The sequence below is a fragment of the Anoplophora glabripennis genome, unplaced genomic scaffold, assembly GCF_000390285.2.
Source record: "Anoplophora glabripennis isolate ALB-LARVAE unplaced genomic scaffold, Agla_2.0 scaffold1075, whole genome shotgun sequence".
NCBI lineage: Eukaryota > Metazoa > Arthropoda > Insecta > Coleoptera > Cerambycidae > Anoplophora > Anoplophora glabripennis.
This window is the reverse complement of record NW_019417220.1, coordinates 32,267-56,955: the sequence shown is the minus strand read 5'-3', so window position 1 is coordinate 56,955 and position 24,689 is coordinate 32,267. Positions and strand designations below refer to the sequence as shown.

General features: G+C 33.4%; 2 protein-coding genes across 4 annotated transcripts; one reads left to right on the top strand and one right to left on the bottom strand.

Annotated features, from left to right (window-relative positions):
• The first annotated feature begins 4,646 nt into the window (after positions 1-4,646).
• LOC108914951 (tyrosine-protein kinase Fer) lies at positions 4,647-16,415 on the top strand. Of its 2 annotated transcripts, XM_018720882.1 has the most exons (12): positions 4,647-4,740; positions 5,901-6,096; positions 7,061-7,198; positions 7,320-7,559; positions 7,625-7,811; positions 8,427-8,597; positions 8,891-9,088; positions 12,204-12,380; positions 12,439-12,652; positions 14,598-14,750; positions 14,808-15,053; positions 15,183-16,415. In XM_018720882.1, exons 1-12 carry the CDS (start codon positions 4,707-4,709, stop codon positions 15,335-15,337), a joined length of 2,109 nt encoding a protein of 702 aa, XP_018576398.1. In that variant the 5' UTR covers positions 4,647-4,706; the 3' UTR covers positions 15,338-16,415. The 2 variants fall into 2 exon arrangements, with proteins under 2 accessions (XP_018576398.1, XP_018576399.1); XM_018720883.1 differs by lacking the exon at positions 8,427-8,597.
• A 4,413-nt stretch (positions 16,416-20,828) lies between these two features.
• LOC108914943 (translation initiation factor eIF-2B subunit alpha) lies at positions 20,829-24,060 on the bottom strand. Of its 2 annotated transcripts, none has more exons than XM_018720871.1 (8): positions 23,821-24,060; positions 23,607-23,708; positions 22,991-23,130; positions 22,817-22,933; positions 22,653-22,765; positions 22,440-22,584; positions 22,255-22,380; positions 20,829-21,014 (listed from the first exon to the last, which is right to left on the bottom strand). In XM_018720871.1, exons 1-8 carry the CDS (start codon positions 23,831-23,833, stop codon positions 20,862-20,864), a joined length of 909 nt encoding a protein of 302 aa, XP_018576387.1. In that variant the 5' UTR covers positions 23,834-24,060; the 3' UTR covers positions 20,829-20,861. The 2 variants fall into 2 exon arrangements, with proteins under 2 accessions (XP_018576387.1, XP_018576388.1); XM_018720872.1 differs by having other exon boundaries at positions 23,607-23,705.
• Positions 24,061-24,689: the final 629 nt, after the last annotated feature.

The following is a 24,689-nucleotide window of genomic DNA, read 5'->3' as shown; positions in this document are numbered from 1 at the left end:
TATTATTTATTTATTTATTTACCTTGTATATTTTCAGGGTACCGTCAAAATTTCCTAAACTTCAATTGAGATACTGCGAGTAATTGTTTCTACAGGGTGTTCAAAAGTTAAAGAAAGAACCGATTGGACCGTTCATACTGCAGGATCCATTTAGACAAAAAAATATCATCTGGGACCCGACACTAGCTACGCCAGCTTTTCGTCAGAGAGCACTAGGGTCGTGGACTGTAATAACTTTTTGGTATCATTAAGGTAGGTTGTATTGGGCGCCACGTAACTTAACAAGAAATGTGTTGAGTTCTCTCGATTTTGCTGAGTTACGAAATTCAAAATCGTGAAACAAAGATTTGATAAAAAAATAGTAATGTTACAGTGAATGAGATAAAAAAATTTAAGTAGATAAAATTTAAAATTATTTATTTGAATTCCCAAAAGTTGCACCTGATTGTAAATTAATTGAGTAGATAAAAAATATTATATACAGTTTAGTGATAAAATAAAAATAATGAAATAGTTTTAACAAAATTATTTTGACAGGTTGTACTGTTATAAACAAAACTGATATAAAAATATTAAAACATGGGCTAAGAGCGTCACATAATCATAGTAATATAATCGTGCGTTACATACATTTTCAGAATATCGTTTAGTAGGTTTGAACAATTTCAAAATATTTATAGATATATAAACAAAAAGAAAAATTATAATAAATAATATGTGTATGATGCTTATCTGGTTATCTAGGGAGTGGAATAAGATGTTGCTCCTGAAGGCGGGCATCCATTTGTGTCAAATGCTCCGTAACGTAACACCGAACATGTTACGTTACAGCTAGTGGAGACGGAAAATTGTAACAAATTTGACACGCGTAACTAATCCGAAACGAACCATCAGTTGTCGGTTTTTAGTCATCGCATCAAAGGCATGCAACAGTACTTTCTGCCACATGTTGAGACGGGGTTACCCTTTTGGCCGTAACGTTGCCTGTTGCACATGTGATTTTGTCTTATTTTTTGTTTCGTCAGTCTTTTGTATATGGTCTGAGATCAGTCTGTTTTCTGCAGTGACTAGAAAGAGTGTGTTTTTCTGTGTTTGTGCCATGGAGTGGAGTAAAGAAAAGAATTCTGGAGATTTCCGTTTCTTATTCTTCAAAATTGTATGATAAATAAAAATATATGACGCTGCTGCTAACTGCAATTGCAGTGACGAATCCATTATTGCAGTCAGGTTCATACTGCGAGTTTATGTTCCTGTGTCGTCTCGTAACCTTATTTTGTTACGTTACGGAATGAATGATACGACCAAAACCACACATACTTTCTCAGCAAACCGTGTCACCTTTTGCAACAGGCCGTAACATGTTCGTTGTTACGTTACGGAGCATTGCCACAAGTGGATACCCGCCTTAAAGGATACTTCTCCCGTGCCTTCTTGCCCCTAAAGCATTGCATAGTTTCTGTTTGTTAGTAGTAGTGTGTAGGCGTTTGTCTTATGGACAAGAATCAACTGTTTCTGTTTCGATTAAAAAAATGGAAGATTTATTAAAATTGTGAGATTTAAAACGCCTTATTCCTTTACATATACTAATGTATACATTTACGTAGGTACCTAACTTGTACCCGTAAAATAAATGAAATAGAATAAATATGTGTTATGTGTCTGTAACATGTAGGCATAATAAAATAATGTTTTTAAATACCAATACTAAATTCTTCGTTTTATCTGTACAATGAAGTATGTATAGGTAAAAAAAATCTAAACTCCTGTTTTAACTTATGGGTGCCATATTGTCATCAGTGTATCATATATGTATATAAAAAAATCTCAATAACTTGTCAAAAATCAAGTAAAAGACTTGATGATGGTTTCTCTTTGTCTCAAACTTGAAACAAAAATTTGAGTCTGCAAATGGCACAGTTGATATAAAAACGCTCTACAAAATTATGTTAATTTAAATATGGATACATGGTCTTAGAAGCTGTATTTAGTAACTCTTTTAGCACTGTTTATAAATATATTTAGCAAAAAAGTTTTTTGTTATATTTTTAATAATAATATCTATAAGTAATTAACAGAGTTTGTGTATTTTTTTACATGTAGTTGTAAATAAAATATGTACCTATCACTTAATTTGGGTTTCAATTTTCCCTGATCCTAGATCTATCAAGAAAGAAATCATTGTATGTATTTTAATTTTTAATATTACCTAATTAACAAAACTTATTTTTTTTTAGATAATTCACTTTTATGTTTTTCAAAAGATGTTAACTTAAATGATGATTATTTTGGTAAGTGCAAATTTCTAAATGCTCAAATTAAGAAAAAATAGAAACTGAAATAAATGTACAGGGTGTTGCAAAATGTTGTTCAAATAATTTTACATCCAAATATACGAAAAAAATCCTATAAACGTAGGTCCACAAATGCTTCGTTTTCGAAATAGGTGTTAAAAATATGTTTTTTATTGATAATTTCTAAATTTTTCATTGAAAATCGTTTAAATTTGGCTTCATACATTTATGATACTTAGCTTATAATTTGGTATAATTGATTACATTGCAGACCCATCGGGGGCGTAGATATGGGGGAGTACCTATAGATTTTTGACCAGAAAATCTACGCCACTGGTTTTTCTACTGGTTTTTACTTTATTTTTAGGAACCTCATTTATTTTAAAGCAAAAAGTCCCCCTTGCACATTTGTCATTTAGAGAGCGGCTTTCAAGCTATTGAAGATTATTAAAAATAACGCAAATATTTTTTAAAGAAACATTAAACATTTACTATCAAACTCGTGTATCTTGACTTCAATGTACCTACATTTGTATTAAAATGTAAATATCCAAAACAAGAAAGTATTAACAACAAACTCACTTTATTAGCATTACCAATAACATATCGATATAAGCAATAATTAACAATTTCTCGGTTAGGATAATCTAAAAAAAATAATAAACTTTTTTTTGACACACTTTTTTCGAAAACGAAGCATTTGCGGACCTACGTTTATAGGAAATTTTTTAGTATTTTTGGATGTAGAATCTACTCTAGAACTCTCTGAACAACAATTTGCTATACCCTATATACAGGATGTCCCGTTCATGAGAAAATAATAGGGGTAGTTCATGTAAAGTTTTTTTCTTAGACGCCCTGTTTTCGAAATACAGTGTGTTGAAGTCGTTACTTTCCAAATGGGTTTCCTTAATTNCACATATTTCAGTCCTATTATTATTATTATTATTATTATTATTTTCTATAGGGTCCTGATATAGTCTTTTTTAAATGACCTCATAGAAAATGATCCAATGGGGTCAAATCTGGTGAACGAGCCGGCCACCTTATAACCACCATCCTGTTGGAACCATAATTCATTTGTTTTTTTTTTTATAATTTATTGTTTGTTAGTTAATATGTGATGTGAATAAATCCATTATAACAATATTTAAAAAAATATATTTTGTCTCGGTGTGATTTAACTAAAATACATAATAGATTTTCCTGTTATATACATCATACATTGCATATCGAAGTCGACATATCTCGAAAACAAGTGAATATTGGGAAAAATTTTATATTACAAAAATTACTCAAAATTTAACGATCTTTCATTTCGAGGTTCCAGGAATGAAATAATTTTTTAGTATCGCCACGCCATCTATACAGGAAGATTTGAACTAATAATTCTAACTGCAATTTGAAGCTATTCGAGGGACCTAACAACCCCAGTTTCCGAAACTAAAATAAATTTCTTCATTTTGAAGACATTGGCAGCGGGAGTGTTAAGTGGCTCACCCTGTATATAAACAATTAATATAACTTCAATATTTTTTTGTTGGTACTTCGGAACTTCAGGAAAATTAGAAATGTTCTAATTCGTGAATAACTTTGTGAATACATTTATTAAATTATTTGACAGTAGATTTTATGTATTACTCTTGTCCAGCTTTTTTATGAATTAATTCAGGAAGAAATTGGCAATGTACAGATAAAATAGGTTTTCATTCCACATACAATTTCCTAGAATTTTAAAATTAAACACAAACAATAAAAACGTAATATGTACTTATTAAAAATTTAATAGGTATCATATAATTTTGTAATTAAGTTTTAGATTAATTGTTAATTTACCAATTTTTGTAATACCTTTATTATTTTATAGTATTTTGAGTTATTTTCATTTATGAAAGCTTGCTTGATATTATAATATTTGAAATGGCATTGTTCTCTTGGCATTTCTTCATCCAGAAATCTGAGGTTATAAAACCAAATGGAATTTCGGAATTCAGAATAACTCGACAGTACATAAATTCAATAACAGAACATGAAAATGCAGATAATTTTTTTGCAAAACAATTGAAATTTCACATTTCAAATTTTACGACCTTTTTGAAATTCATTACAATGTCTCTTACTTAATGACTCTGATGTTTAAAAAAAAATTAGCACCCTATAAATAATATCTATACTTGTTTGTTACTAAAACGTAAAAATATAGCATGGGTATGGTACATCTAACGGCCACTTGTAGGTACCTATCTTTTATTCCATATATGTAATTACATAAATTTTAAATTTTAGTTAATAGTATTTATTTTTTATTCATACCTAAATAGTTATGGTTTTGTATTTTTTTTTTTTTTTCAGTTATCGGATGAAGTGACAAGAAAAAAAACTGAATACCAGAAGTACCTAGAGTTGTACAAATTAATGAGATGTAAATTTGAGGAGCATTATGTTAAATGTAAGTAATATTTTTTTTAACTATTCAGTTTTAATTTTTGTAAACGTTGCACTTTGCAAAACATTGCCTATTGAATTCAGTAATGTTTTTTGGCCATGATCTATTAGAAAATTTATATCTATAGAACTTTCTGAAGAGTGCTTGTAAGAAAACATTAAAATATATTTTTAATATCATTTTACTTTATAGAATTAAATATCAACCGTTTTAAATATTTTATATTTTTAATTTTATTGTAAATTGTGGGTACAGCTAATCTCTAACAAATAAATGTATATAAATGGGAAAAGTGGATATGTAATCAAATGTAGTATACTACATACTTGCTTTAAATAAAAAGCAATGTCCAAAACTTCTGTTCAGTTTATAAATAAAAAAGACATACCAATGGGAGCAGGCAAATGACTGAGATACCTCAATGCTCGATATTTTGATATTGTAAACAAACTATATCTATATTTGTAATTTTTGAGATAACTTATTATGTAAATATGGAGTTGTGTTCAGCATTGCATTTCAGATTTTCATCAAGTTCGCGACCTTGAACGAAAATAAGTTTTGGCACGATTTCGATAATAGGTAAACGAAGGAATCAAAATTAGCATCCTTTCAGCTATATGTTGCAGCTGTTCGATTCCAACCAAACCGTTTAGCTAATTCAAATTTCAAATCAAAATTTACCAATTACGGTTCTGTTATACCATTAAGAAAATACACTGTAAGTAACGTTTATGAACATTTTCTGATTTTGAATTTTATCTTATGTCATATAACCTATCAGAGCTTTATAGAGCCTTACGAATTTGTGAACCTGCGTAACTAACTTTGATTTATATTGAATAATCTGAAGACGTTAATAGATCATCCAAAGTGTTAAATGTGTGAATTAGAACTATTTGCAACTACTTACTTCTTTTAATATAGTGTGGGTGTTTGTGCGCTTAAATTCAGACAAGGAAATACATATACATGTAATATTAAGTATGTCCAAGTATTCAAGGGGATAAAAAAGAACAAATTACTCAAAAATATATGTTACTGTAGTTACATTAATACGTTATGTACTCGTATAATAAAAATACAAATAGGTACTTAAATGATTTTTTTAATTTTTATAACTTTCCAAATATCTTAAAAAATTTTTTAAAATTTACATTTAGCTGGTCGCGGCGGCAGAAAACTAGATGAGGTCAGGGATAAATACCAAAAAGCTTGTAGGAAATTACACTTAACCCATAACGAATATGTCTTATTGCTGTGTGAAGCCGCGGAATTTGAAAAGGATTTCAGGACTGTCTTACTTCCTGGATTATTGGAGCATCAGCAGTCGCAGCAGGAAGCATTCATTTCTACGTGGTAAGCTTCTCAAAATAAGATAAACACAAAATTTATTTTACGGGGGTTGCATTTTATATTTCGGGAATAAAGAGCAATAAAAAAATTAATCATCGTATATGGCTTTATTGTCTTTCAAAATATTCTCCAAGAAGATCAATACACTTTTGCATGTGCTTGAACCAATTTTCAAAGCACTTTTTCCATTCCAATCCAGGTATCTCCAAAATATGTTTTTTGAATGCACCAACCGTTTCTTCAGGCGTCGAAAAACGTTGACCTCGTAACTTATGTTTGACATGCTTAATTAAAATGTCATTGGGTGCCAAATCAGGGCTGTATAGCGGATCACTCATCAAATTCGTTTTTTTCTATTTTCAAAAAGTCTTGCATGAGCGGATGTCTGAAAACTCTCATTGTCGTCCTTGTGGAAAATGATGCATCTTCACCGGTTGCTTTCCTTTATTTGTCGGAAGACTTCTGGCATACAAATTTCTGTGTACCATTCAAAATTGACAGTCCGACGTTGCACTAATGGTACAGTTACCACAGCATCATAGTTTTCTTGAACAACAATCCATTTTGAACGACCTTTACGAAATTTGTCAGTGAGCGAACCACTGCCACAATTGAATTGCATATGCCACCGATATACAGTGGTTTTTGATGGTGCTTGATCGCCAAAAGTCGAATTAAGTTCATCGATGCACTTTGTTGAGATAATCCACGTCGAAAGTTGTAAAAAATAATCGCACGGAAATGTTCACAATTTAATTCCATTTTTTGGCCATGACGAATTTTTCAAGTTACTGTAAAGAACACATATGCACCTATACGTCCTGAGTAAGTATACCAACAAATAGTCGAACTTTACATTAGGGAAGTCGGTCGTCAGATGGCAGCACCAGGATCGACCATTCTCGAATTTTAAAAGGCAACCTTTGTATGTTAGTTACTGTACTTACCATTATTTTCTTGGCTCCAGGAAACAGATACTGAATGATATAGCAAGTAACTCGGACCTAACTTCGGAGAAATTCAAAGAGATCCAAAAGAGAATAGAAGTTAGTATAGAGTTGATAAAACCCTGTGATGAATATAAAGACTTTACAGAAAAACACAAGTAAGTATCCACAGTGCACAAAAAGTTTCTACTGTTCTTGATTTTATATATTTTTTTTGATTAATTGTTTTCACAATATTTCACTTTTACCGAGATTTAAAAACTAACAATGTCTTTTTAGGACAACTCCTACAGAACCTGTAAAATTTACATTTGATGAGAGCTTGGTGGAGGATTCTGCTGGAAAACTCTTACCCAACCAGCTCACGGTAGATAACCTTACGGTGGAGTGGTTGAGGACCAAACTCAACGATTTAGAAGCTAGCATTAAGGAGAACCAAGAGAAAAGGACGACGATTACTAGCAGCCATGAAGGAGTAGTCAATGGAAAAACCACCCCAAACAGTGAAGTGAATAACCGGTAAGAATTGTCGCCATATATTTTGTGTAACCTAAAAATTAAATGTGTCATTTGTGTATTTTTAGGTTATCTTCCAGTAGTATAGATCTGTCTAAGAAAGAGATAAACGAGTTGAAATGTCAAGAAAGAAAAATGCAGAAACAAACCGACCTCATTAAAAGTGCTTTAAACGAGTTGGGATGTGAGGAGGCTCCGGCGGCTTGCGATCTCTCAATTGACAATCAAACTTTCATCAGCAACTCTCCCGAACAGGTGAAAAAACTTTACGTACTATGCTTCAGATCCAAAATAGTAGGCATTGTGTCGTAAGTGTATCAAACCCAAATTTTTACGTCTTAATGTGATAAAATAATTTTAAATATTCTCTACGAGGAAATTGTAATGTGCCATTCATTTCGCATAGTGTTCCAATATGTTCAACCTGTCCGTGCGCATTTGATATGATTTATTGTTACAAACACTGTTCATCTACTCTTTTACTTCTGTTCTATTTCTTCCTATCACTTTTGTTGTATACTAAATATATATTTAAATATAAATAAAAAAAGGTACTTACCTACCATTGGATCTTTGAATATACCAAGGTGAGTGCAGATTTGTAGGGATAATCTAGTTTTGACCAAATTCGACATGTCTGCTTCTTGCTCTAAATTTAATTAATTTTGGAACCCTCTAATATGATACGCCCATGGAATCACATTATGTGCCTACTATTTTGGAGTTGGGAGTTTATACATTTACAAATATACAATCTCTTCAAAGCAATTTCAAGCAAATGTTTAGGACACCAGGTGAAAGTAGTTGTTAATTCCATGCTGAAGGTGTCGGGACAATCACGACTAACACCTTACTCCTTAACGATTTTAGGGCAATGGTTCCGAAAGTGCGCTGAGTAAACGCAGCATTTTCGAGCGTCAGAGGATAGTTAATATGTTACGTAAACCGTTTAGGCGAAAATCTGCACCCTCTTCCCCCATTGCTCCGCCGCGCACTAAGGGCAGGAGGGACTCCGCCCCGCGCAGCGAAGGCGGAGAACCTGTAGGTCACTGCATGCTTTGGATTGATTAAATACTAATCTCTGGGGTAATTGATCCCTAAATACCACTAGGACAATTGTGTGTTCGTTCGTATGCTCTCGCACTATCAAAGCTTGTAAGCGGCAAACGTTTCTTTACTTAAACTTGCAACTTAACGTGTTTGCGTAAAACTAATGACAATGCGTTACTGTTTTATTTTTAATTCTTTTCTGAATTTGTAGTGGCCTCTGCGGCATGACTTTTTTTTTTGATAAAGCTTTTAGTTGCAAGGAGCTTACAGGTATCTCTTTAAAGGTCTCAGCCACTGCAAATAAGTCATTAGTAGACGAGGAATGGTTCCATGGAGTGCTCCCGAGAGAGGAGGTTGTGAGGCTGCTGACGCTAGACGGAGACTTTCTTGTTAGGGAAACTACCAGAAATGACGAGTGTCAAACGGTTCTCTCCGTTTGCTGGGGAGGACATAAGCATTTCATCGTGCAAACTACAGCAGAGGTAAGTTGCAAACAACGTTTCTTTCAGAATTTCTCAAATTTTATGGAGTAGTTTCGTCGTGTCTCCGTACCAACTCTGTCGTACTTTTGTTGGTTGCGTATTAAGAATTAATTTATGCAATTGATATTTCCATTCATAATTTTTAATCCTTTCCAAACCATATTTTATTATCACTAAGCTTAAACAGACAAAATATTTGGATTTTATCAGAAAAAAAAAACGAAAATCGCTTAAAAAATTAACTAACTTCAGTTGGCAAAAATCTTGAACCTTTTTTTTAGATAACGCATAATTTCTTTGATATTACCATTAGGCCAGGGCAGATCTGCCGAAATATCCCACTTCTTGGATGAAGAGGGGGCAAGCTAATTTTTGCTGGAATACCTTCAGTACAACTCACATAATGAAAGTGTAGATCCCTAGATCTGGGCGAGGTCGGAACATTTACAAAATTGCAAAATTGTTTAAAAAATTATAAAAAAAACTATTTTATCTGAGTTTTTCTACTTATGTCTTGGAACCTATGCATTTTGGAAGAATATTGAAGAGGAAAAAAAGTTTTAGAATTGAATTTTGCACAATATACTGTAAGTTAAAAATGTTTAAATTTATTACCGATGTTGCAAAATAGCAATAATCGATGAAAAAAAGGCATCAAGTTTTTTGGATAATTTTTTTTAAATATTTTAATTTTTCAAGGGCATTCTAATTTTGATAATAAAAACTTTAGAGTATAATAAAACAACACACCAAATTTAATTAAAATCGGTTCGATATTGTTCGCAAAACTTTTTAAAAAAATTTTTTCGAATTTTCAAAATGTTGCACAGCCTCAAATAAAGCATCTAAATACTTGAAAATTTGTTCACACAGAAAAGACCACTCAACCTTTCAAATGGTTTTTGAAAAATTGAAATTGGTTGATTAGGTCGGCCACAGTAAATTTTTAAAGTTAATACTCTTTTTTTATTTTTAATCAATTAGATTACATTTATCAATTTGCAATTTAGTTTTTTTCAAAAATTATAATTTTAAAGTACTCGGAATGACGCTTCTTTTTTTTAAAAAAAAGTTAAATTCCGTTTATTGGTTCTCGAGATATAAGCCGTCAAAATTTATCGGCATCTACCGTTAATTTATAAACAATTTAACAATAATCTTTGATCCAGTGGCTTCGTTTTTCCGAGTTCAAAGCTGGAAAAAATTTTCATAGCCATAAGTTATCGGCAACATAGATAAATCAGTGGGAAAACTGTCGCTCGCACGCGTGAAAAGTGACTCAAAACACGAAAAATGGGGGAGGGGGCTTTCACTCCAAGACTAAATTCGGAGGTTCAAAATGCGAAGGTATAAAAAAAATTGCATTATCTCTGCTTCTAATGGACCAATTTCGATCTTTTTTTTTTTAATCCGATGTCTCGCGAGCCAAGGAGTTTGAATATCGTAATGCCAATTGTCTAATTTGCACATATTTTGTTATAAACAAAGTTTATTAATTATGCATTAATTATACTGTATATTTTACCCTGCTATTGAATTTTTCCAATGAAAAAATTTGTTTACGTATATATTTCAACACTGAATATGAATCTATTTAGTTATAATTATTACAATTATTTAAATAATTTTTGTTTAAACAAATTCATTTTTTGTTTTTATTTGGAAATTAATTTTTTTGTCAAATACAGATAAAATTAAGAAAAAAATAGTACCTTAAAATTATAATTTTTGAAAAAAACTAAATTGCAAATTGATAAATGTAATTTGTTTAAAAATTAAAAAAAAAGAGTGTTTTACTATGGCCGTTCTAATCAATCGATTTTAATTTTTCAAAAACCATTTGAAAGGTTGAACGGTCTTTTTTCTTTGAAAAAATTTTCAAGTTCAACGAATATATTTTTTTTGTGTTTCTTGTGAAAATATGTTAGTTTATCATGTTTTAAGAGCCCTCTCAAAAAAATTTTTTTAGAGGTTGCTCAAGATTTTTAAAAATTTCCAAAATCTTCAAAAATTCAATTTTTTTTTTAATTCTTTTTCTCGTTATTTTATCATTTTCTAGGTTGACAAAAATCTTGATTCTGAAAATTTCAAATCAATATTTTAATTTCTAAAGGTAGTGTACCTGTTTTAGAACGACCTCTAAAAATAAATATCAATGAACTAATAATTTTTTTTTATTTAATTAATAATTTGATGAACAAAAGAATAGAAATATATCATGACACTTAAATTTTAAAAAATTAAAAAATTATAAATATTTGATACTCACAGTGCGGTAGTAAATTTTGCCTCGAGAAATTTTTTAAATGTCGTGATTTATTTTCTATTTCTATTCTTTTGGTCATCAAATTCAATAAAAAAAATATTAGTTCGTTGATATTTATTTTTAGAGGTCGCTCGAAAATATTTTAGGTAAGTACACTACTTTTAAAGTTAGAAGTTTAGAAATTAAAATATCAATTTGAAATTTTCAGAATTGACATTTTTTTCAACCTAGAAAATGATAAAAAAACGAGAACGATTTTGGAAATTTTTAAAAATCTTCAGCGGCCTCTAAAAAAATTTTTGCTGTTTCGCAACATCGGTAATAAATTTAAACACTTTTAACTTACAGTATATTGTGCAAAATTCAATTCTAAAACTTTTTTCCTCTAGGACATTCTTCCAAAATGCATAGGTTCCAAGACATAAGTAAAAAACTCAGATAAAATAGGTATTTTTTATATTTTTTAAACATTTTTGCATTTTGAAAATGTTCCGGACTTAGCCTAGATCTAGGGATCTACACTTTTATTATGTGAGTTGTACTGAAGGTAATCCAGAAAAATATTGCTTGCCCCCTCTCACATCCACCTCAAAACAGATCCGCCCTGGTCTACATAACAATTATTTATTTTATATAAAATCCAATGTGGCATCAATACGGAAAAATTTAAATATTTTTTCAAAAATAGTGCTTAAACGGAACATAGTTTATATCATACCTTCTAGAACTATCAGGATATTTTTTGGTCAAAATTTAGTATACCCTGACTCCATTACTTGATCTATCTATTTTTTTTAATGGAATATTGAATGGATAGAAAACATTTGTACATTAAGTGAAAATTTTTAGGGTTTGTTTAGATTCGAGGGTCCAGCATTTCCAAGTATAAGGGAGTTAATTCTGTACCAGTTTAACAGTGGTCTCCCCGTGACGAGTAGGTCTGGTGCCATTTTATACAAACCGATACCTCGAGAACGATGGGAGCTCAATAACGACGATGTCGTCCTTTTAGATAAAATTGGAAGGGTAAAAGCACTATTAAAACTTTTAGATGTTCCGCCAACGATACACGTTCTTTGTTTAGGGTAATTTCGGGGATGTGTATAGAGCGCAGTTGAAGAACAGCAATGAGATAGTTGCGGTTAAAACCTGCCGAGTGACGCTGCCCGAGGACCATAAAAAGAAGTTCTTGCAGGAAGGCAGGATACTGAAGCAGTACGATCATCCTAATATTGTTAAATTAATCGGGATTTGCGTCCAGAAACAGCCCATCATGATAGTTATGGAGCTCGTACCAGGTGATTTTCATAAATTGATATTATACAGGGTGTAACTCTGAAGGGGGGGGGGTCACAAATTTAACAATGAAGACACATAAACACATTGTACCGACATCACTAAACACTGAAATAAACAATTTTATAAGGTTACATACATTGTACAAAACATTTCTAAATACTACAAGGGTGGATCAAATATAAACATTCTACATAGTGCCCCGCCCTAGAAACACATTTTTCCCTTCGGATTGGGAGCTTTTTTATTCCATCATCATAGGAACTCGGACATTGTTGGAGCCATTGGAGCGCAAATGCTTCCGCACCGCGTCGTCGTCGAAACGTTGGCCTCCAAGGGCTTCTTTAAGGGGTCCAAAAAGATGGAAACAGCAAGGGGACAAGTCGGGACTATATGGCGGATGTTCCAGCGTTTCCCAGCCTAATGCATCCAGTTTTTGCCTTGCGGCATTGGCTGCAGGAGGCCTGGTGTCGTCATGCAAAAGAATGACACTTCTTACCGATTGCTTCTTCCTTTTCCTTCGAAATGACAATGTCCCGGCATCCAGTAATTTACATTTACATTACATTTCTTTTTATATTGTGCATTAATCGTGCGTCGATCATGGAGAAAATCAATGTGAAGAGCATCTTGCCGATCAAAAAACATTGTTGCCATTTCCTTTCCGGCTAACAAATGCGTCTTTGCCTTCACCGGTCCCCTCGCCGCTTTTTCTCCACTTCATACTCGCCTGTTTCGACTTGGGCGTGTAGTGGTGCACCCAAGTTTCGTCAGAGGTGACTGTGATTCAAAAAAGCTTCACTCTCTTGCTGGAATCGATTAAAGTGTCTCTACGAAATCTCCAATCGATGTTGCTTGTGTTCCTCCGATAACAGACGGGGAATCCATCTGGCAGACACTTTATGCATATTCAAGTCGTCAGTCACGATCCTGTGGACACTCCCTTAACTGATGTTCAGTTTCTCAACGATTTCCCAGAGAGTTATGCGGCTATTTTCCTCCATGAGATTTTGGACTGCCTCAATGTTGACTTTGGTCACATACGGGTTCTTGACAGGGTGTTGTCCCCGAACTGTGCCTGAAATCGCCGCAAAATTTCGGTTGGATTCACCCCCTCCTTAACCAAAAACTTAATTATAATCCATTGCTTGACGGAGACATGCACTTCTGTCTCGCTCATCGTTTCTCTGCATACTAAAGGGCCTCCAGCGAATTGCGGTCGGTTCTCCCCACTCCCTAACGGTACAGGCTATCTGCTGCGCATCAACTCCTTCAAGGTCAAGGACCCCTCCGTAATATTTTAAAAAATCAGTTCCGTTTATATTTGATATACCCTCGTAGTTTAAATTTCACTGTAAATTTAAACTTAATAAAACAACACTGCACTATAAAAATAAAATTATTTTACCTCCTAAACCGATAAACTGAAAACTAAAAAAGAAATAATAAAATGAAGCGATGACGATATATTTGGCCATTCTCATTTCGCTGTTGGCTATTTGTTTTCTGCCCATCTAATGTGCTGTTGTCATATCACATCAGGTGGATTGATATTATGTAATTCACTTAAATGAGATAACACTGAGATTCACAAACTAAACACAGTGCTTTAAAAAAAGGAATGATTAAAAAAAATGAAATTTATTGGATTATATATTTTTTAATTTTTTTATGATCAATTTATAAAATGTCAAAAATAATTATTGAAAGAACTTAAATTAGTTTTACATGCAAATAATAACATGTACCTATCCGCGCACCGGTTGATTTAAAAAGGCAACAACAGACAACACTGATAAGGGCGCACATATATGACTAAGTTTGCGTGTTGCCCAGTGACGGCGTAGACAAGCCTTTAAGTGCAGTTTAAAGTACAAATTATAGCTCAACTAATTATTTGATTACTATTTTGGGGAACATGTACTATTACCTTTAAAAAACTTTCAGGTGGATCACTTCTGACCTTCTTGAGGAAAAAGGCAACAAATTTAACGGAGGGGCAGCTTATGAAGATGTGCATGGATGCCGCGGCGGGGATGCGATATTTGGAATCCAAGAACTGCATCCACCGAGATTTGGCGGCTCGTAACTGTCTAGTAGGTAAGGTGGAATTCGTGACGTATTCTAATATCGGTTGTGACATAACCTAATTTTTAGGATACAATAATGTGGTTAAAATATCCGATTTTGGTATGTCCAGGGAGGAGGAAGAGTACATCGTGTCTGACGGGATGAAGCAAATTCCGATAAAATGGACAGCGCCCGAGGCCCTAAATTTTGGAAAGTACACCTCACTTTGCGACATTTGGAGCTACGGAATACTGTGCTGGGAGATATTTTCGAAGGGTAGCACCCCTTACAGCGGCTTGAGCAATTCCAAAGCCAGGGAAAAAATCGATAGCGGTAAGAAAAATAAGTGCCTCTAATACGAAACTGGGAGGCTGCATTTTATATTTCGGGGGTGGGTGATGCTGATGCCTTTGTTATTAATTGTACAAAAGTAAACGACCCGACCAACATTTTACGTTTTAGGTTATAGAATGCCCGCTCCAGAGAATACACCGGACGAAATGTACCGGCTAATGTTGAGGTGCTGGGAATACAAGCCGGAGAACCGACCAAACTTCGAACAAATCTATACAGTTGTGGAAACTCTGTGTGCCGCATACAGAGTGTCATTCTGTTGACGTACCAACGACAACGACGACGATGATTGCAAGAGTCAATTGTACCGTTTCTGTGATGAAGTCCACGAAACGATTGAAAACATAGTAAAATCGTTAGTGGTCAAATTATAAAAGTTGCGTAATTGAGGCCGCTTTTTTTAAATTTTAATATCAGAATTTTTAGTGCCATAAAAACTGTTCGTGTAACTGTTACGTGACTTTTATATTTTTCTTGTGCAAAAATCCGAGGTGGGTTCAGTTCAGTGTTTTATATGTATTTTTATATATATGGGGTGTTGAACGAACAAGATTTCCTACGTTGTAACCGGCAACGTCAAACATGCACAGTCCCTCAATTTAAAGACGATTCTTTTTGTTCTTTGAACTTTTCAGTGATATTTGGCAGCCCGGGTTGAGGTACATGTTCGTCATCACCGCAAACTGTATTAACATCATGAAGCAACCGCTCCCTAACTTGTTTCACTCATGATACACTTTGAAAAAGTATTCTGTTATTTATTAAAAAAGGGTATATACAGGGTGTTCAATGAAAAATTTAACGGTTATCGAATCCTTTCTGAAAGGCCACCCTCATAGAGCAAGTGCGAGTGCACAGAATTTGTGGGAAATACAGCAGAGATAAGAAGAATTGAGATCGCGCAAACTATCAAATCGACTGGAAGCGAATGTGGGCCATTGTCAACGTTGATCGTCCGAGGTGTGGTCGCTGACTGCGGGTTTAGTTAGGCGATTTTGGTTGCTCCACCACCTGGACTTTGAATGGGTTGTGTGTTTGGCCCAGAATCGAAACATAAGTTTGATTTCGGGGTTATCCGTGATAACAACAAAATTAGTAAGAACGCATATTTACGCATTATAAAAATGTATATTCAGATACGCAACGACACAATGTGATGATATGTCGAATGTACAACTCGACAACATGTGCCATACTTTAAAGCTAGCTTCCTTAGATGAAAATAAGATTATTTAAGTCAACGTCGGTTTCCTTAAGAGGGCAAGCAAATAGGCAACCAGCAATACATTTTTATAGATTTTGTTACACAGTTTATTTAAAAATGAATTAATGCACAAATAACAGACTTTCCTCCATTCTAACGCAGATTTTCTATAAAATGGAGTTAGTTGAAACTCGAATTACTTTTTGTTGTAAAGAAATTTGTAATTTGCCGCTCTTGAACAAATGCCATCATAAATTACAAATTTCTTTACACCAAAAAGTAGTTTGAGTTTCAAACCATGTCCATTTTATAGAAAATCTGCGTCAAAATGGGGGAAAGTGTTATTTGTGGATTACTTCATGTTTGGACAAACTGTAATAAAATCTATAAAAATGTATTGCTGGTTGCATATCTGCTATAAAAGCCTCCTAAGCAGTTGTCTGAGAAAAATTTTTATTTTTTACGATTTATTTATTTTTTGGGTATTGTACTCGAATTATGGACCAGAAGATTTTTTTATGTGACTAAAACGGATATATACTTGTTTTGTGCTTCCGAGCGCCTATGCCATTATATTTTTCAAATTTTTTTTTTATGAATGGAAATTTTTGCAAAACAATTACTTATTCTGAAACACCATTCTATTTGCCTTAAAAAAGGTATACTTGTTGGATATTGCTAAAATGCACCATTTAAACTATTTGTTATGTTTGAAAATGGAACAACGGAGAATGAAAATGGCATGAAACACAGAAAAATACGACAAGTAAAATAGACAATATTTAAGAATAACGAAATAAGTAAAATTAACCGTTTAAACCTAAAAGCAATAACAAAAGCAACACCTTCATTTTAAATTTGATTTTTGAAATGTCCGCAATTTGCACTTTCGGAATTTCTTCTAACTGGGAAGAATGTCGGATGGATATGCTTAATATCATTGTTGCTGTCACTGTTCTTTCCACAATTAATTTCTGGTGGGGTCAGAACAAACTAGAGTTTGAAAATATCCCCTGAAATAAAAATCCAGAGGATTCAAATCTAGACTTCGAGGAGGTCACGGATGTTCACTTCCTCGTCCGATCCACTGGGACATCATCTTGTAAGTGCCGCATACGAGCCCTAATATTTAGAGGAACATCATCTAGCAGATCGAATAAATTATGCTGGAGAAAGTTTAAGTAATTGTACCAAGGTGAGTTGACTTATAACACCTTATTTTCGTATAGTCTTGAGTTATGGCCCATTCTTTACTGAACACCCTGTGTATATTCAAAACGAAAAAAGAGCAATATGAAAAAATTGCCACCTTATTCAATCGAGGCGTGCAGTTTGGGAATCACTCCGTTACTAGCTTTAGATTTATAAAATCTTTTCATTTCCATTAAATGGCAACTAAGTATTTAATTTATTTGGGATGTGAAAAAATGAATTTTATTTTACTATTTTTAACATTTATCGTTTCTGTTAAATGTACGTAGCTTAAGTTTCTGATATTTTTTACAATTACTATTAAGAATTTTGATAGATCTGAATGTGTGCAGTTGTTTATTTTACTGTGATTTTACTGTATATACTGTATTTTTATTAACAATTACAAGATTTTTTATGTTGATTTGAATCTCATTTATAAGAAAGATAAGAATGTCGAAAATTTTTAAGAGAATGACCAGTCAATGATCATTGCACCCCATCCCTCTGTCCCTTTTGATTTTATAACCAACTAACCAATGAATGGTCATTAATTTCAAATTTTTTTATTCAAGTTCAATGCTATTACCGACAAAATTCATAGCGACTAATTGTAATGAAGTTGTGAAATTTAGCAACAGTTAAGGTGTTACTAACATGTTTATAACATGGCATTCAATTATTTCTAATCAAATTAAAATATTTTATTTGGGTATCATTAAAACTTAGCCGTGAATATTTCGATGAACAAGGCAGAAATTAAAAATAGTGAGATAATACAGAGCCATATCAGCGCCGAGCTTAGGCAACCAACACTGCACAATTGGCACTCAACTAAAAATCCCTAAATTTTAGCGCCACCAATATTAATTTATTTACAACGAACCTTTACGTCTATGCTCGAGATAATGAGATCACTGATTAGTTGAATAGAATCTCGTGAAAAATGCCGGTGAAACAGAATGATCATTTATATTTATACGTGAAGATTTCCTCTACTGTACGGAGGAAAATGAGTCAATTTTGAGGAATTTTTTAAACTAAGAAATATTCATTCTACATTCATCGGACTGTAGGTGTTCTTTAACCCTTTCACTGCTCCAGATGTATTTATTCGCTAAAAATTTATAGGGCCCAAACTGCTCCAGACGGATTAATTCGCTTGAATAGTTAAATTGGATCAGGCTGCTCAAACCGTATATATTCGCAACCATGCGCATAGTGACTAGGTTGTTGCAATTGGTATGGAGAATTTTTGCGGGCAGAGTTTATAGCGATTATGAAAAATATTTTTATGGAAGGAGGTACTGGTACTGATTGTTCATCTTTCTTTCAGTTTCTATTTAGTACAGCTGTCGATATACTGTATTTTATTCAAAATAAAATCGTAAAATATATCGTAAATCGTAATTTAACACAACATGATGTAAAACTAAAAGTTACGCGATAAACTTTCGCGCACGGCGCGGTAGCTACGTTCAGACGTATTGCGCAGCGAAAGGGTTAATAGGACATTCAAGTATAAAAAAAATTATTTTGAATTCATTCATTGTCAAAATGGCAGAGCTGTGGTATAAAGTCACAGCACGTTGCAACATGACTTCCAAAATGGTGTTCAGCCTAACTCCCCGTGAAATTTGAACTGCAACTAAATACAAAAATATTCTTGTTTAAAATATTACACACGTTTCTATGTGATATTGAGAAAAATGGGAAAAAATGCATTTAAGACAAAAATTGAATTTTCATGCGAAATTTCAGTAGAATTTGTAAAAAAATTGTTTTTTTCATAATTTTCTTTAATCAGTTTCTGTCATATGGAAGGTAATAATGTTATCAACATTTCTACCAAGGGGGAACTCAATTGGTTCAATAGTTTTGCATAATCGTGTACACTAGTTTCATAAATGTAGTTGTGAGAAAAACGGTAAATCCCCCTTCTGATTTTATCCTTTACCGTCGTTTGACAAATAAGCGTCGCTGTGGACAATGGGTAAAAGGGCAACTATAAACTGTAAACAAACTTGGACGGCTATTTCCGAAAATGGTTAATTCTACTTGGCGAGTATACCTGCCCCTATGTGCTCTTGCTTTTACCCGCGGTGTGCGCTTCAAACCCGAGTGGACATGTACATCGATTATTTGAGCGTCACAGTTCTTTTTGAACATACAAGACATTTAATGAAAAAAACTGTTTTGTAACAATCCATTATTCCCTATAGTTCATTTTATAACCGAATCAATAATAAAGAGTGGCGCAAGAAGGCCACTATGTTTGAATAATTAACGTTGATTTCTCTTACAGGTAAATCAATCCAATCTAACAATTCTTGTAGTATGCACAACTGAGCAATCAAATTTATATGAAAATAATCGCTTTGTAGGTAATTATTTCGTGCCTACAAACGGAATTTTTATTTTTTTTTTAATTGCCAGTGTTGCGAGAAACAACTACTCCGCGGGCTATATTCCCCGACCGGCATTGAATTATACTCGCAACACTTAGTGCAACGGCTAGGATCGTCCGTCAGTTAACCCACCAGACCGGTTTTGGACTTATTTGTCCTCATCAGTGTGTCATAGGTGAGACAACCGACGAACGATCCAGCCGTTATGCGGCCATATCCTTACGACAAGGAGGTACATTGTATGCGGAGCGCAAATGACTCCATCCAACGATCCTAGCTGTTATACTAGATGTTGCGAGTATAATTCAATGCCGGTCGGGGCATATAGCCCACGGAGTAGTTGTTTCTCGCAACACTGGCAATTAAAAACATTGTGTTTCGCCCTCTGTGGGCGGCAGTCGTGCAACAAAGTACCTGACGATATAGCAGGTCGCTTCCTACTGTAGCCAGCTGAATGGCACAGTTGGGAGTCTGCACGACAGATGGAGCCATTTGCGCTCCGCATACAATCTAAATATGGAAATATTTCAATTTCAAATAAGAGGGACAAGGGCGAGGCCATAAAAGTGAAACACATTGTTTACTACTTATTTTTTTATTAAATTTGATAAAGTTGGGATTTTTATTTGGCATGCCACAAAACAAATTTTTACTCAGTGACCTCAGTGTGCCGTAAAGTAAAATCTTTAGCAGCAGACAGTGATCTAGGTATATAGTATTAAATGGTACACCTATTACTCAAGATTAGGGTCGTAGCTAGAGACACCCTGGAGGCAGCTGCCAGAAGCGCACTCACAGAAATGTATAACTTAAATTACACTTTAAAGTTATTGTATCGTTTCTCTACAAAATAAGTTTTGTGGTGCGCAAAATTTAAATCTTGCCCTGGTCGGTCATGACCTTAACTATGGACACTGCTCAAGATGTCACTAAATTAAATAAATAAACAGATATGTAAGAACTTGTTTTATTTGTTTAGAGCATTTACAAATACAGCTTAATGAGTTCGTCACTAACTGCAGATGGCGTCAATATTCCAATGTCTGTAAAAAGTAGTGTAATATAAGAAGGGGGAGTGTAATCCACCAAGGGGTGAATTTTCTTCGTATCTCCACTTTTCCTTACATCCGAGGTATACTAAAAAGTAAGGGGAAATATGTTTTTTTTTTCTAAAATATACCGGGTGATTTTTTCAACCTGTAACTTTCAAATATCTAGAAAAATAAGCATTCTATGAAAAAAATGTCCAGAACCAAAATTTAATAATTCGGTGGCAGGGAGTAACTTTGAAATCTTAAATAGGAACCCCTTTTTTGATTGCAGATACAGGTTTTACGGTTAAAAGTAAAATTTTTTTTAATTTCATGGTGCTGTAATCGATGACTCAGTTTTTTTTTTCAATTTCAACTACTGAGAACCTCTGCATATGATTCTGCAATACGTTTGCAATAAAAAATGCACGTTTTATGTAAATATTCAAAATTCATCGTCAACAGAGTTTATTCATTTTGTAAATTTTGAATAACTGGGAAATTGTTATCTGTAGAAATGTAAATGCCTGGTGATTAAACTATTTTTAATGTAACCCAAGAATGATGTGGGCATAGTAATTTCCTGTTATCTTTGGAGCGCTTGATTAACGCGAGTACCTTCGTCTCTCACGTATCGGAGTGCAATTATTAATCTGCATTTCAAATAATATATGTCTGCTTGAATTTCTGATTCACTCATCTCACATGCTGTTGGTTTTCATTTGTAAACTATGACTTTGACATAACGCCACAAAAAGAAATCTGGCGAAATAAAATCTGGTGGTATAGGAGTCAATTTACCAGCCCTGCTCTACTGATCCGGTGGCCATTGAAATTACGATTCATACTTTATGTAAAAGTACGTAGAATCCAAATTTGCAATAAAAGATAGTTTAGCAGTAATGTATTTCCTCCGCAAAATGATAAAATTTTTGTTATGGACATTTTTTCGTAGTGCTTATTTTTTGAGAAATTCGAAAGTTTCAGGTTAACAAAAATCCCCCGATATATTTTATTGTTAACTCTGTTATATATTATTAGATAAATTCAAATTCAAAAAATTTTTCTTAAAAAATCACGTCAAATGTAGTCAAAGACAAGACGAGATTCCCAAATGTTGATATTACGGGAGACAACTACTCTATGGGTTACAAGCTCCAAGTAGCGTTGAATTAACCAAATAATATCTAATAAATAGCTAGAAATTAATAATAGAAATAGAAAATATATTTTTTCAATTTTAATTAGCACAAATTAAATAAAAATAGGTCAATTTTTTTTAAATCTACAACTTTTATTTTTTTTTGTATCTCTAAAAATAACGGAGACAATTACAAAGAACTTACCTTATACTCTTCGGGTAAATCTTGTTGGCCCAGAGGGAACAGCCTCGTAAATTTGAAACTTTCTGTTAGGACGTAAAATGGTTTCTTCATTTCTTTGGCACATACCGCTATAGTGTTACTTCCAATCTAATAAAAATTAACAAAATATCAAATACAAATATAAGAACAAAATTCTAGAAAATTACCTTATTTACTATCCCTCCACTTTCTACTACACCTTCTGCACCGACCATGATGAAGCTGACCTGATCCATAATATAACCAATGGCGGAATCCAGAATTAACGTACAAGGTATACCGTCGGCTTCCAAATCCTTACACATTCGCTTTCTTAACACGTAAATTTAAATGAAAGCGTTGATTATCATATAACCTATAAAATAATCTCGTATTCTTACCCACTATTATCTGGAGCAGATATCGTGACAAACACCTCAAATCTTTTATTTTGTTTATGTGCCTTTCTTAAAGTCTGTAATACAACACGTGATCTAGAATGGGTCAACACTTTCTAAAATTGAAGTAAATTACTCTTTCATCTGACGATTGTGTCGACACTTACTGAACCGTCTTCTATAAATTTTGCAGCTAACTTTACAATTTTTCCTCTAGCTTCATCTAGTTTCCGTATAAAAATATGCCCCCTGTTCAACATAATGGCTTTACATTCATCAAATGTCTACAAAAAAAAAGAAAGCACTGTTAGGAATTGTAAATAAAAATAAGTAAGTTACACCTTAGTATCCAGAACTGCCAAAGTAATAAATCTTAGAAATAACTCGCAACCAGAATTCACTGCCGCCACAGGATAAGTAGAAGATTTCATTATTTGTATACCATCCTTTAATGTGGCTTCCAACTCCTGCACTGTTTCAGCTAAAATATAAATGAAATAAAAATATACTCTACCTAAAATTAACATTACCTATACTCAATACTCAAGATTTAAACCAGAGCCATTACCAATGCAGGACTCGAAAATTATAATGTAATCGCTTACAAATAGATGACTTTCACAAAATTACTATACTAAACTTACAAGAGCTTGTCAAAAACTGATCATGTTAATTTAGTCAGTAGTATCATCGATTCTGTTGTTTAAAGTAGGAATGAATTTGTACTTAAAAATCAATTAAAACAATCATATGTTGTAAGACTAAATTTTACATTTGTAGGGTGTACTATTGTGTTTTACATTCAAGAATAGTTTCTAGGTGTCGGATACTTTTCACTTCCTTACAACTTAAAAACAGCAGCTAGTGGTTCATCCGATCTCAGATTATAGTTATCGATAATCGCTTAAGTACAACATAATAACGAACTAATTTTATGAGTAATACTAATAAATTTACACTTTGAATGTTTTATTATTTCCATGAGGGTCCGAATTGCAGCTACCCCTACAGATATATCTTCATCTTCTTTTATCATCTTGGAAAAGAATTCCCGTACTTCTGAAACAAGCAAATTTTTAGTTCCACTAACGATTTAATTAATGATAATAGTAACACATAATAATCATTCTTGAGGTATAAAAAGTAATGAATAAATAATATTCAAACTTACTTTCACCTCTCATATTGGATATTTTGTCCACAAATCACATTAATAAAAGGTTTACCACAGTTTAATGATTTATATTTCTATGTCTGTTTGTTATGCTTTCTATTCTAGCCCTAGAATATGATTATGATTAAACAGCATAATAAACGTTCACGAGCAAAGAATAAATTATAAATATACAAATACTCTATTATATATTTTGTGACAAATATTGTCTGTCGATGACGATATTTAGGTATTTTAGGTTATGTAATGTAGTGGTACTCGTGATTGGCAGTGTATTATATGTTTTGTGATTGGCAGTGTTGGTCGTTGCCACAAAACATATAATGTGGTTGGTATGCATGGTCCGTAAAGATGGACCTTTTTTATGGACCGTGGTTGGTATGTTGGTGATATTTGTGGCTTGTCTCTAGAAGAAGACAAAGAAGAAGAAGAATATGAATATGAACCTAAGTATACACCAAGGATTTTATACTTGTATAAAATTCTTGAGTATACACTACTAGAGGCGAGTTCCTAGCGGGCAGCCGACCAGAGCACACGTGTTTTGTGAAAGTGTAGTGCAAGGAGCAAATTCTACCTGCCTTTATTAAGGCTACCTGGAAAGAATCCCTTTCTTTCCTTTTAATCACCGACCTAATCCCCGGCTTAAGCATAGACGCCGTCGGCATCTTTGTTACAGCACCTGTGCCGGGGTTATGCCCAGGTAAGTTTTTACTTATTTATCAGTTATTTTCATTACTTTAGAATACATTTCTTTAAAATTGCGACCCCCGACAAACAATATACCAGACAGACAAATACACCAAAAGACACGTACGCCCCCGTGAGGGGGCATCCCCACACGACTAACACTTACACACCTTCCC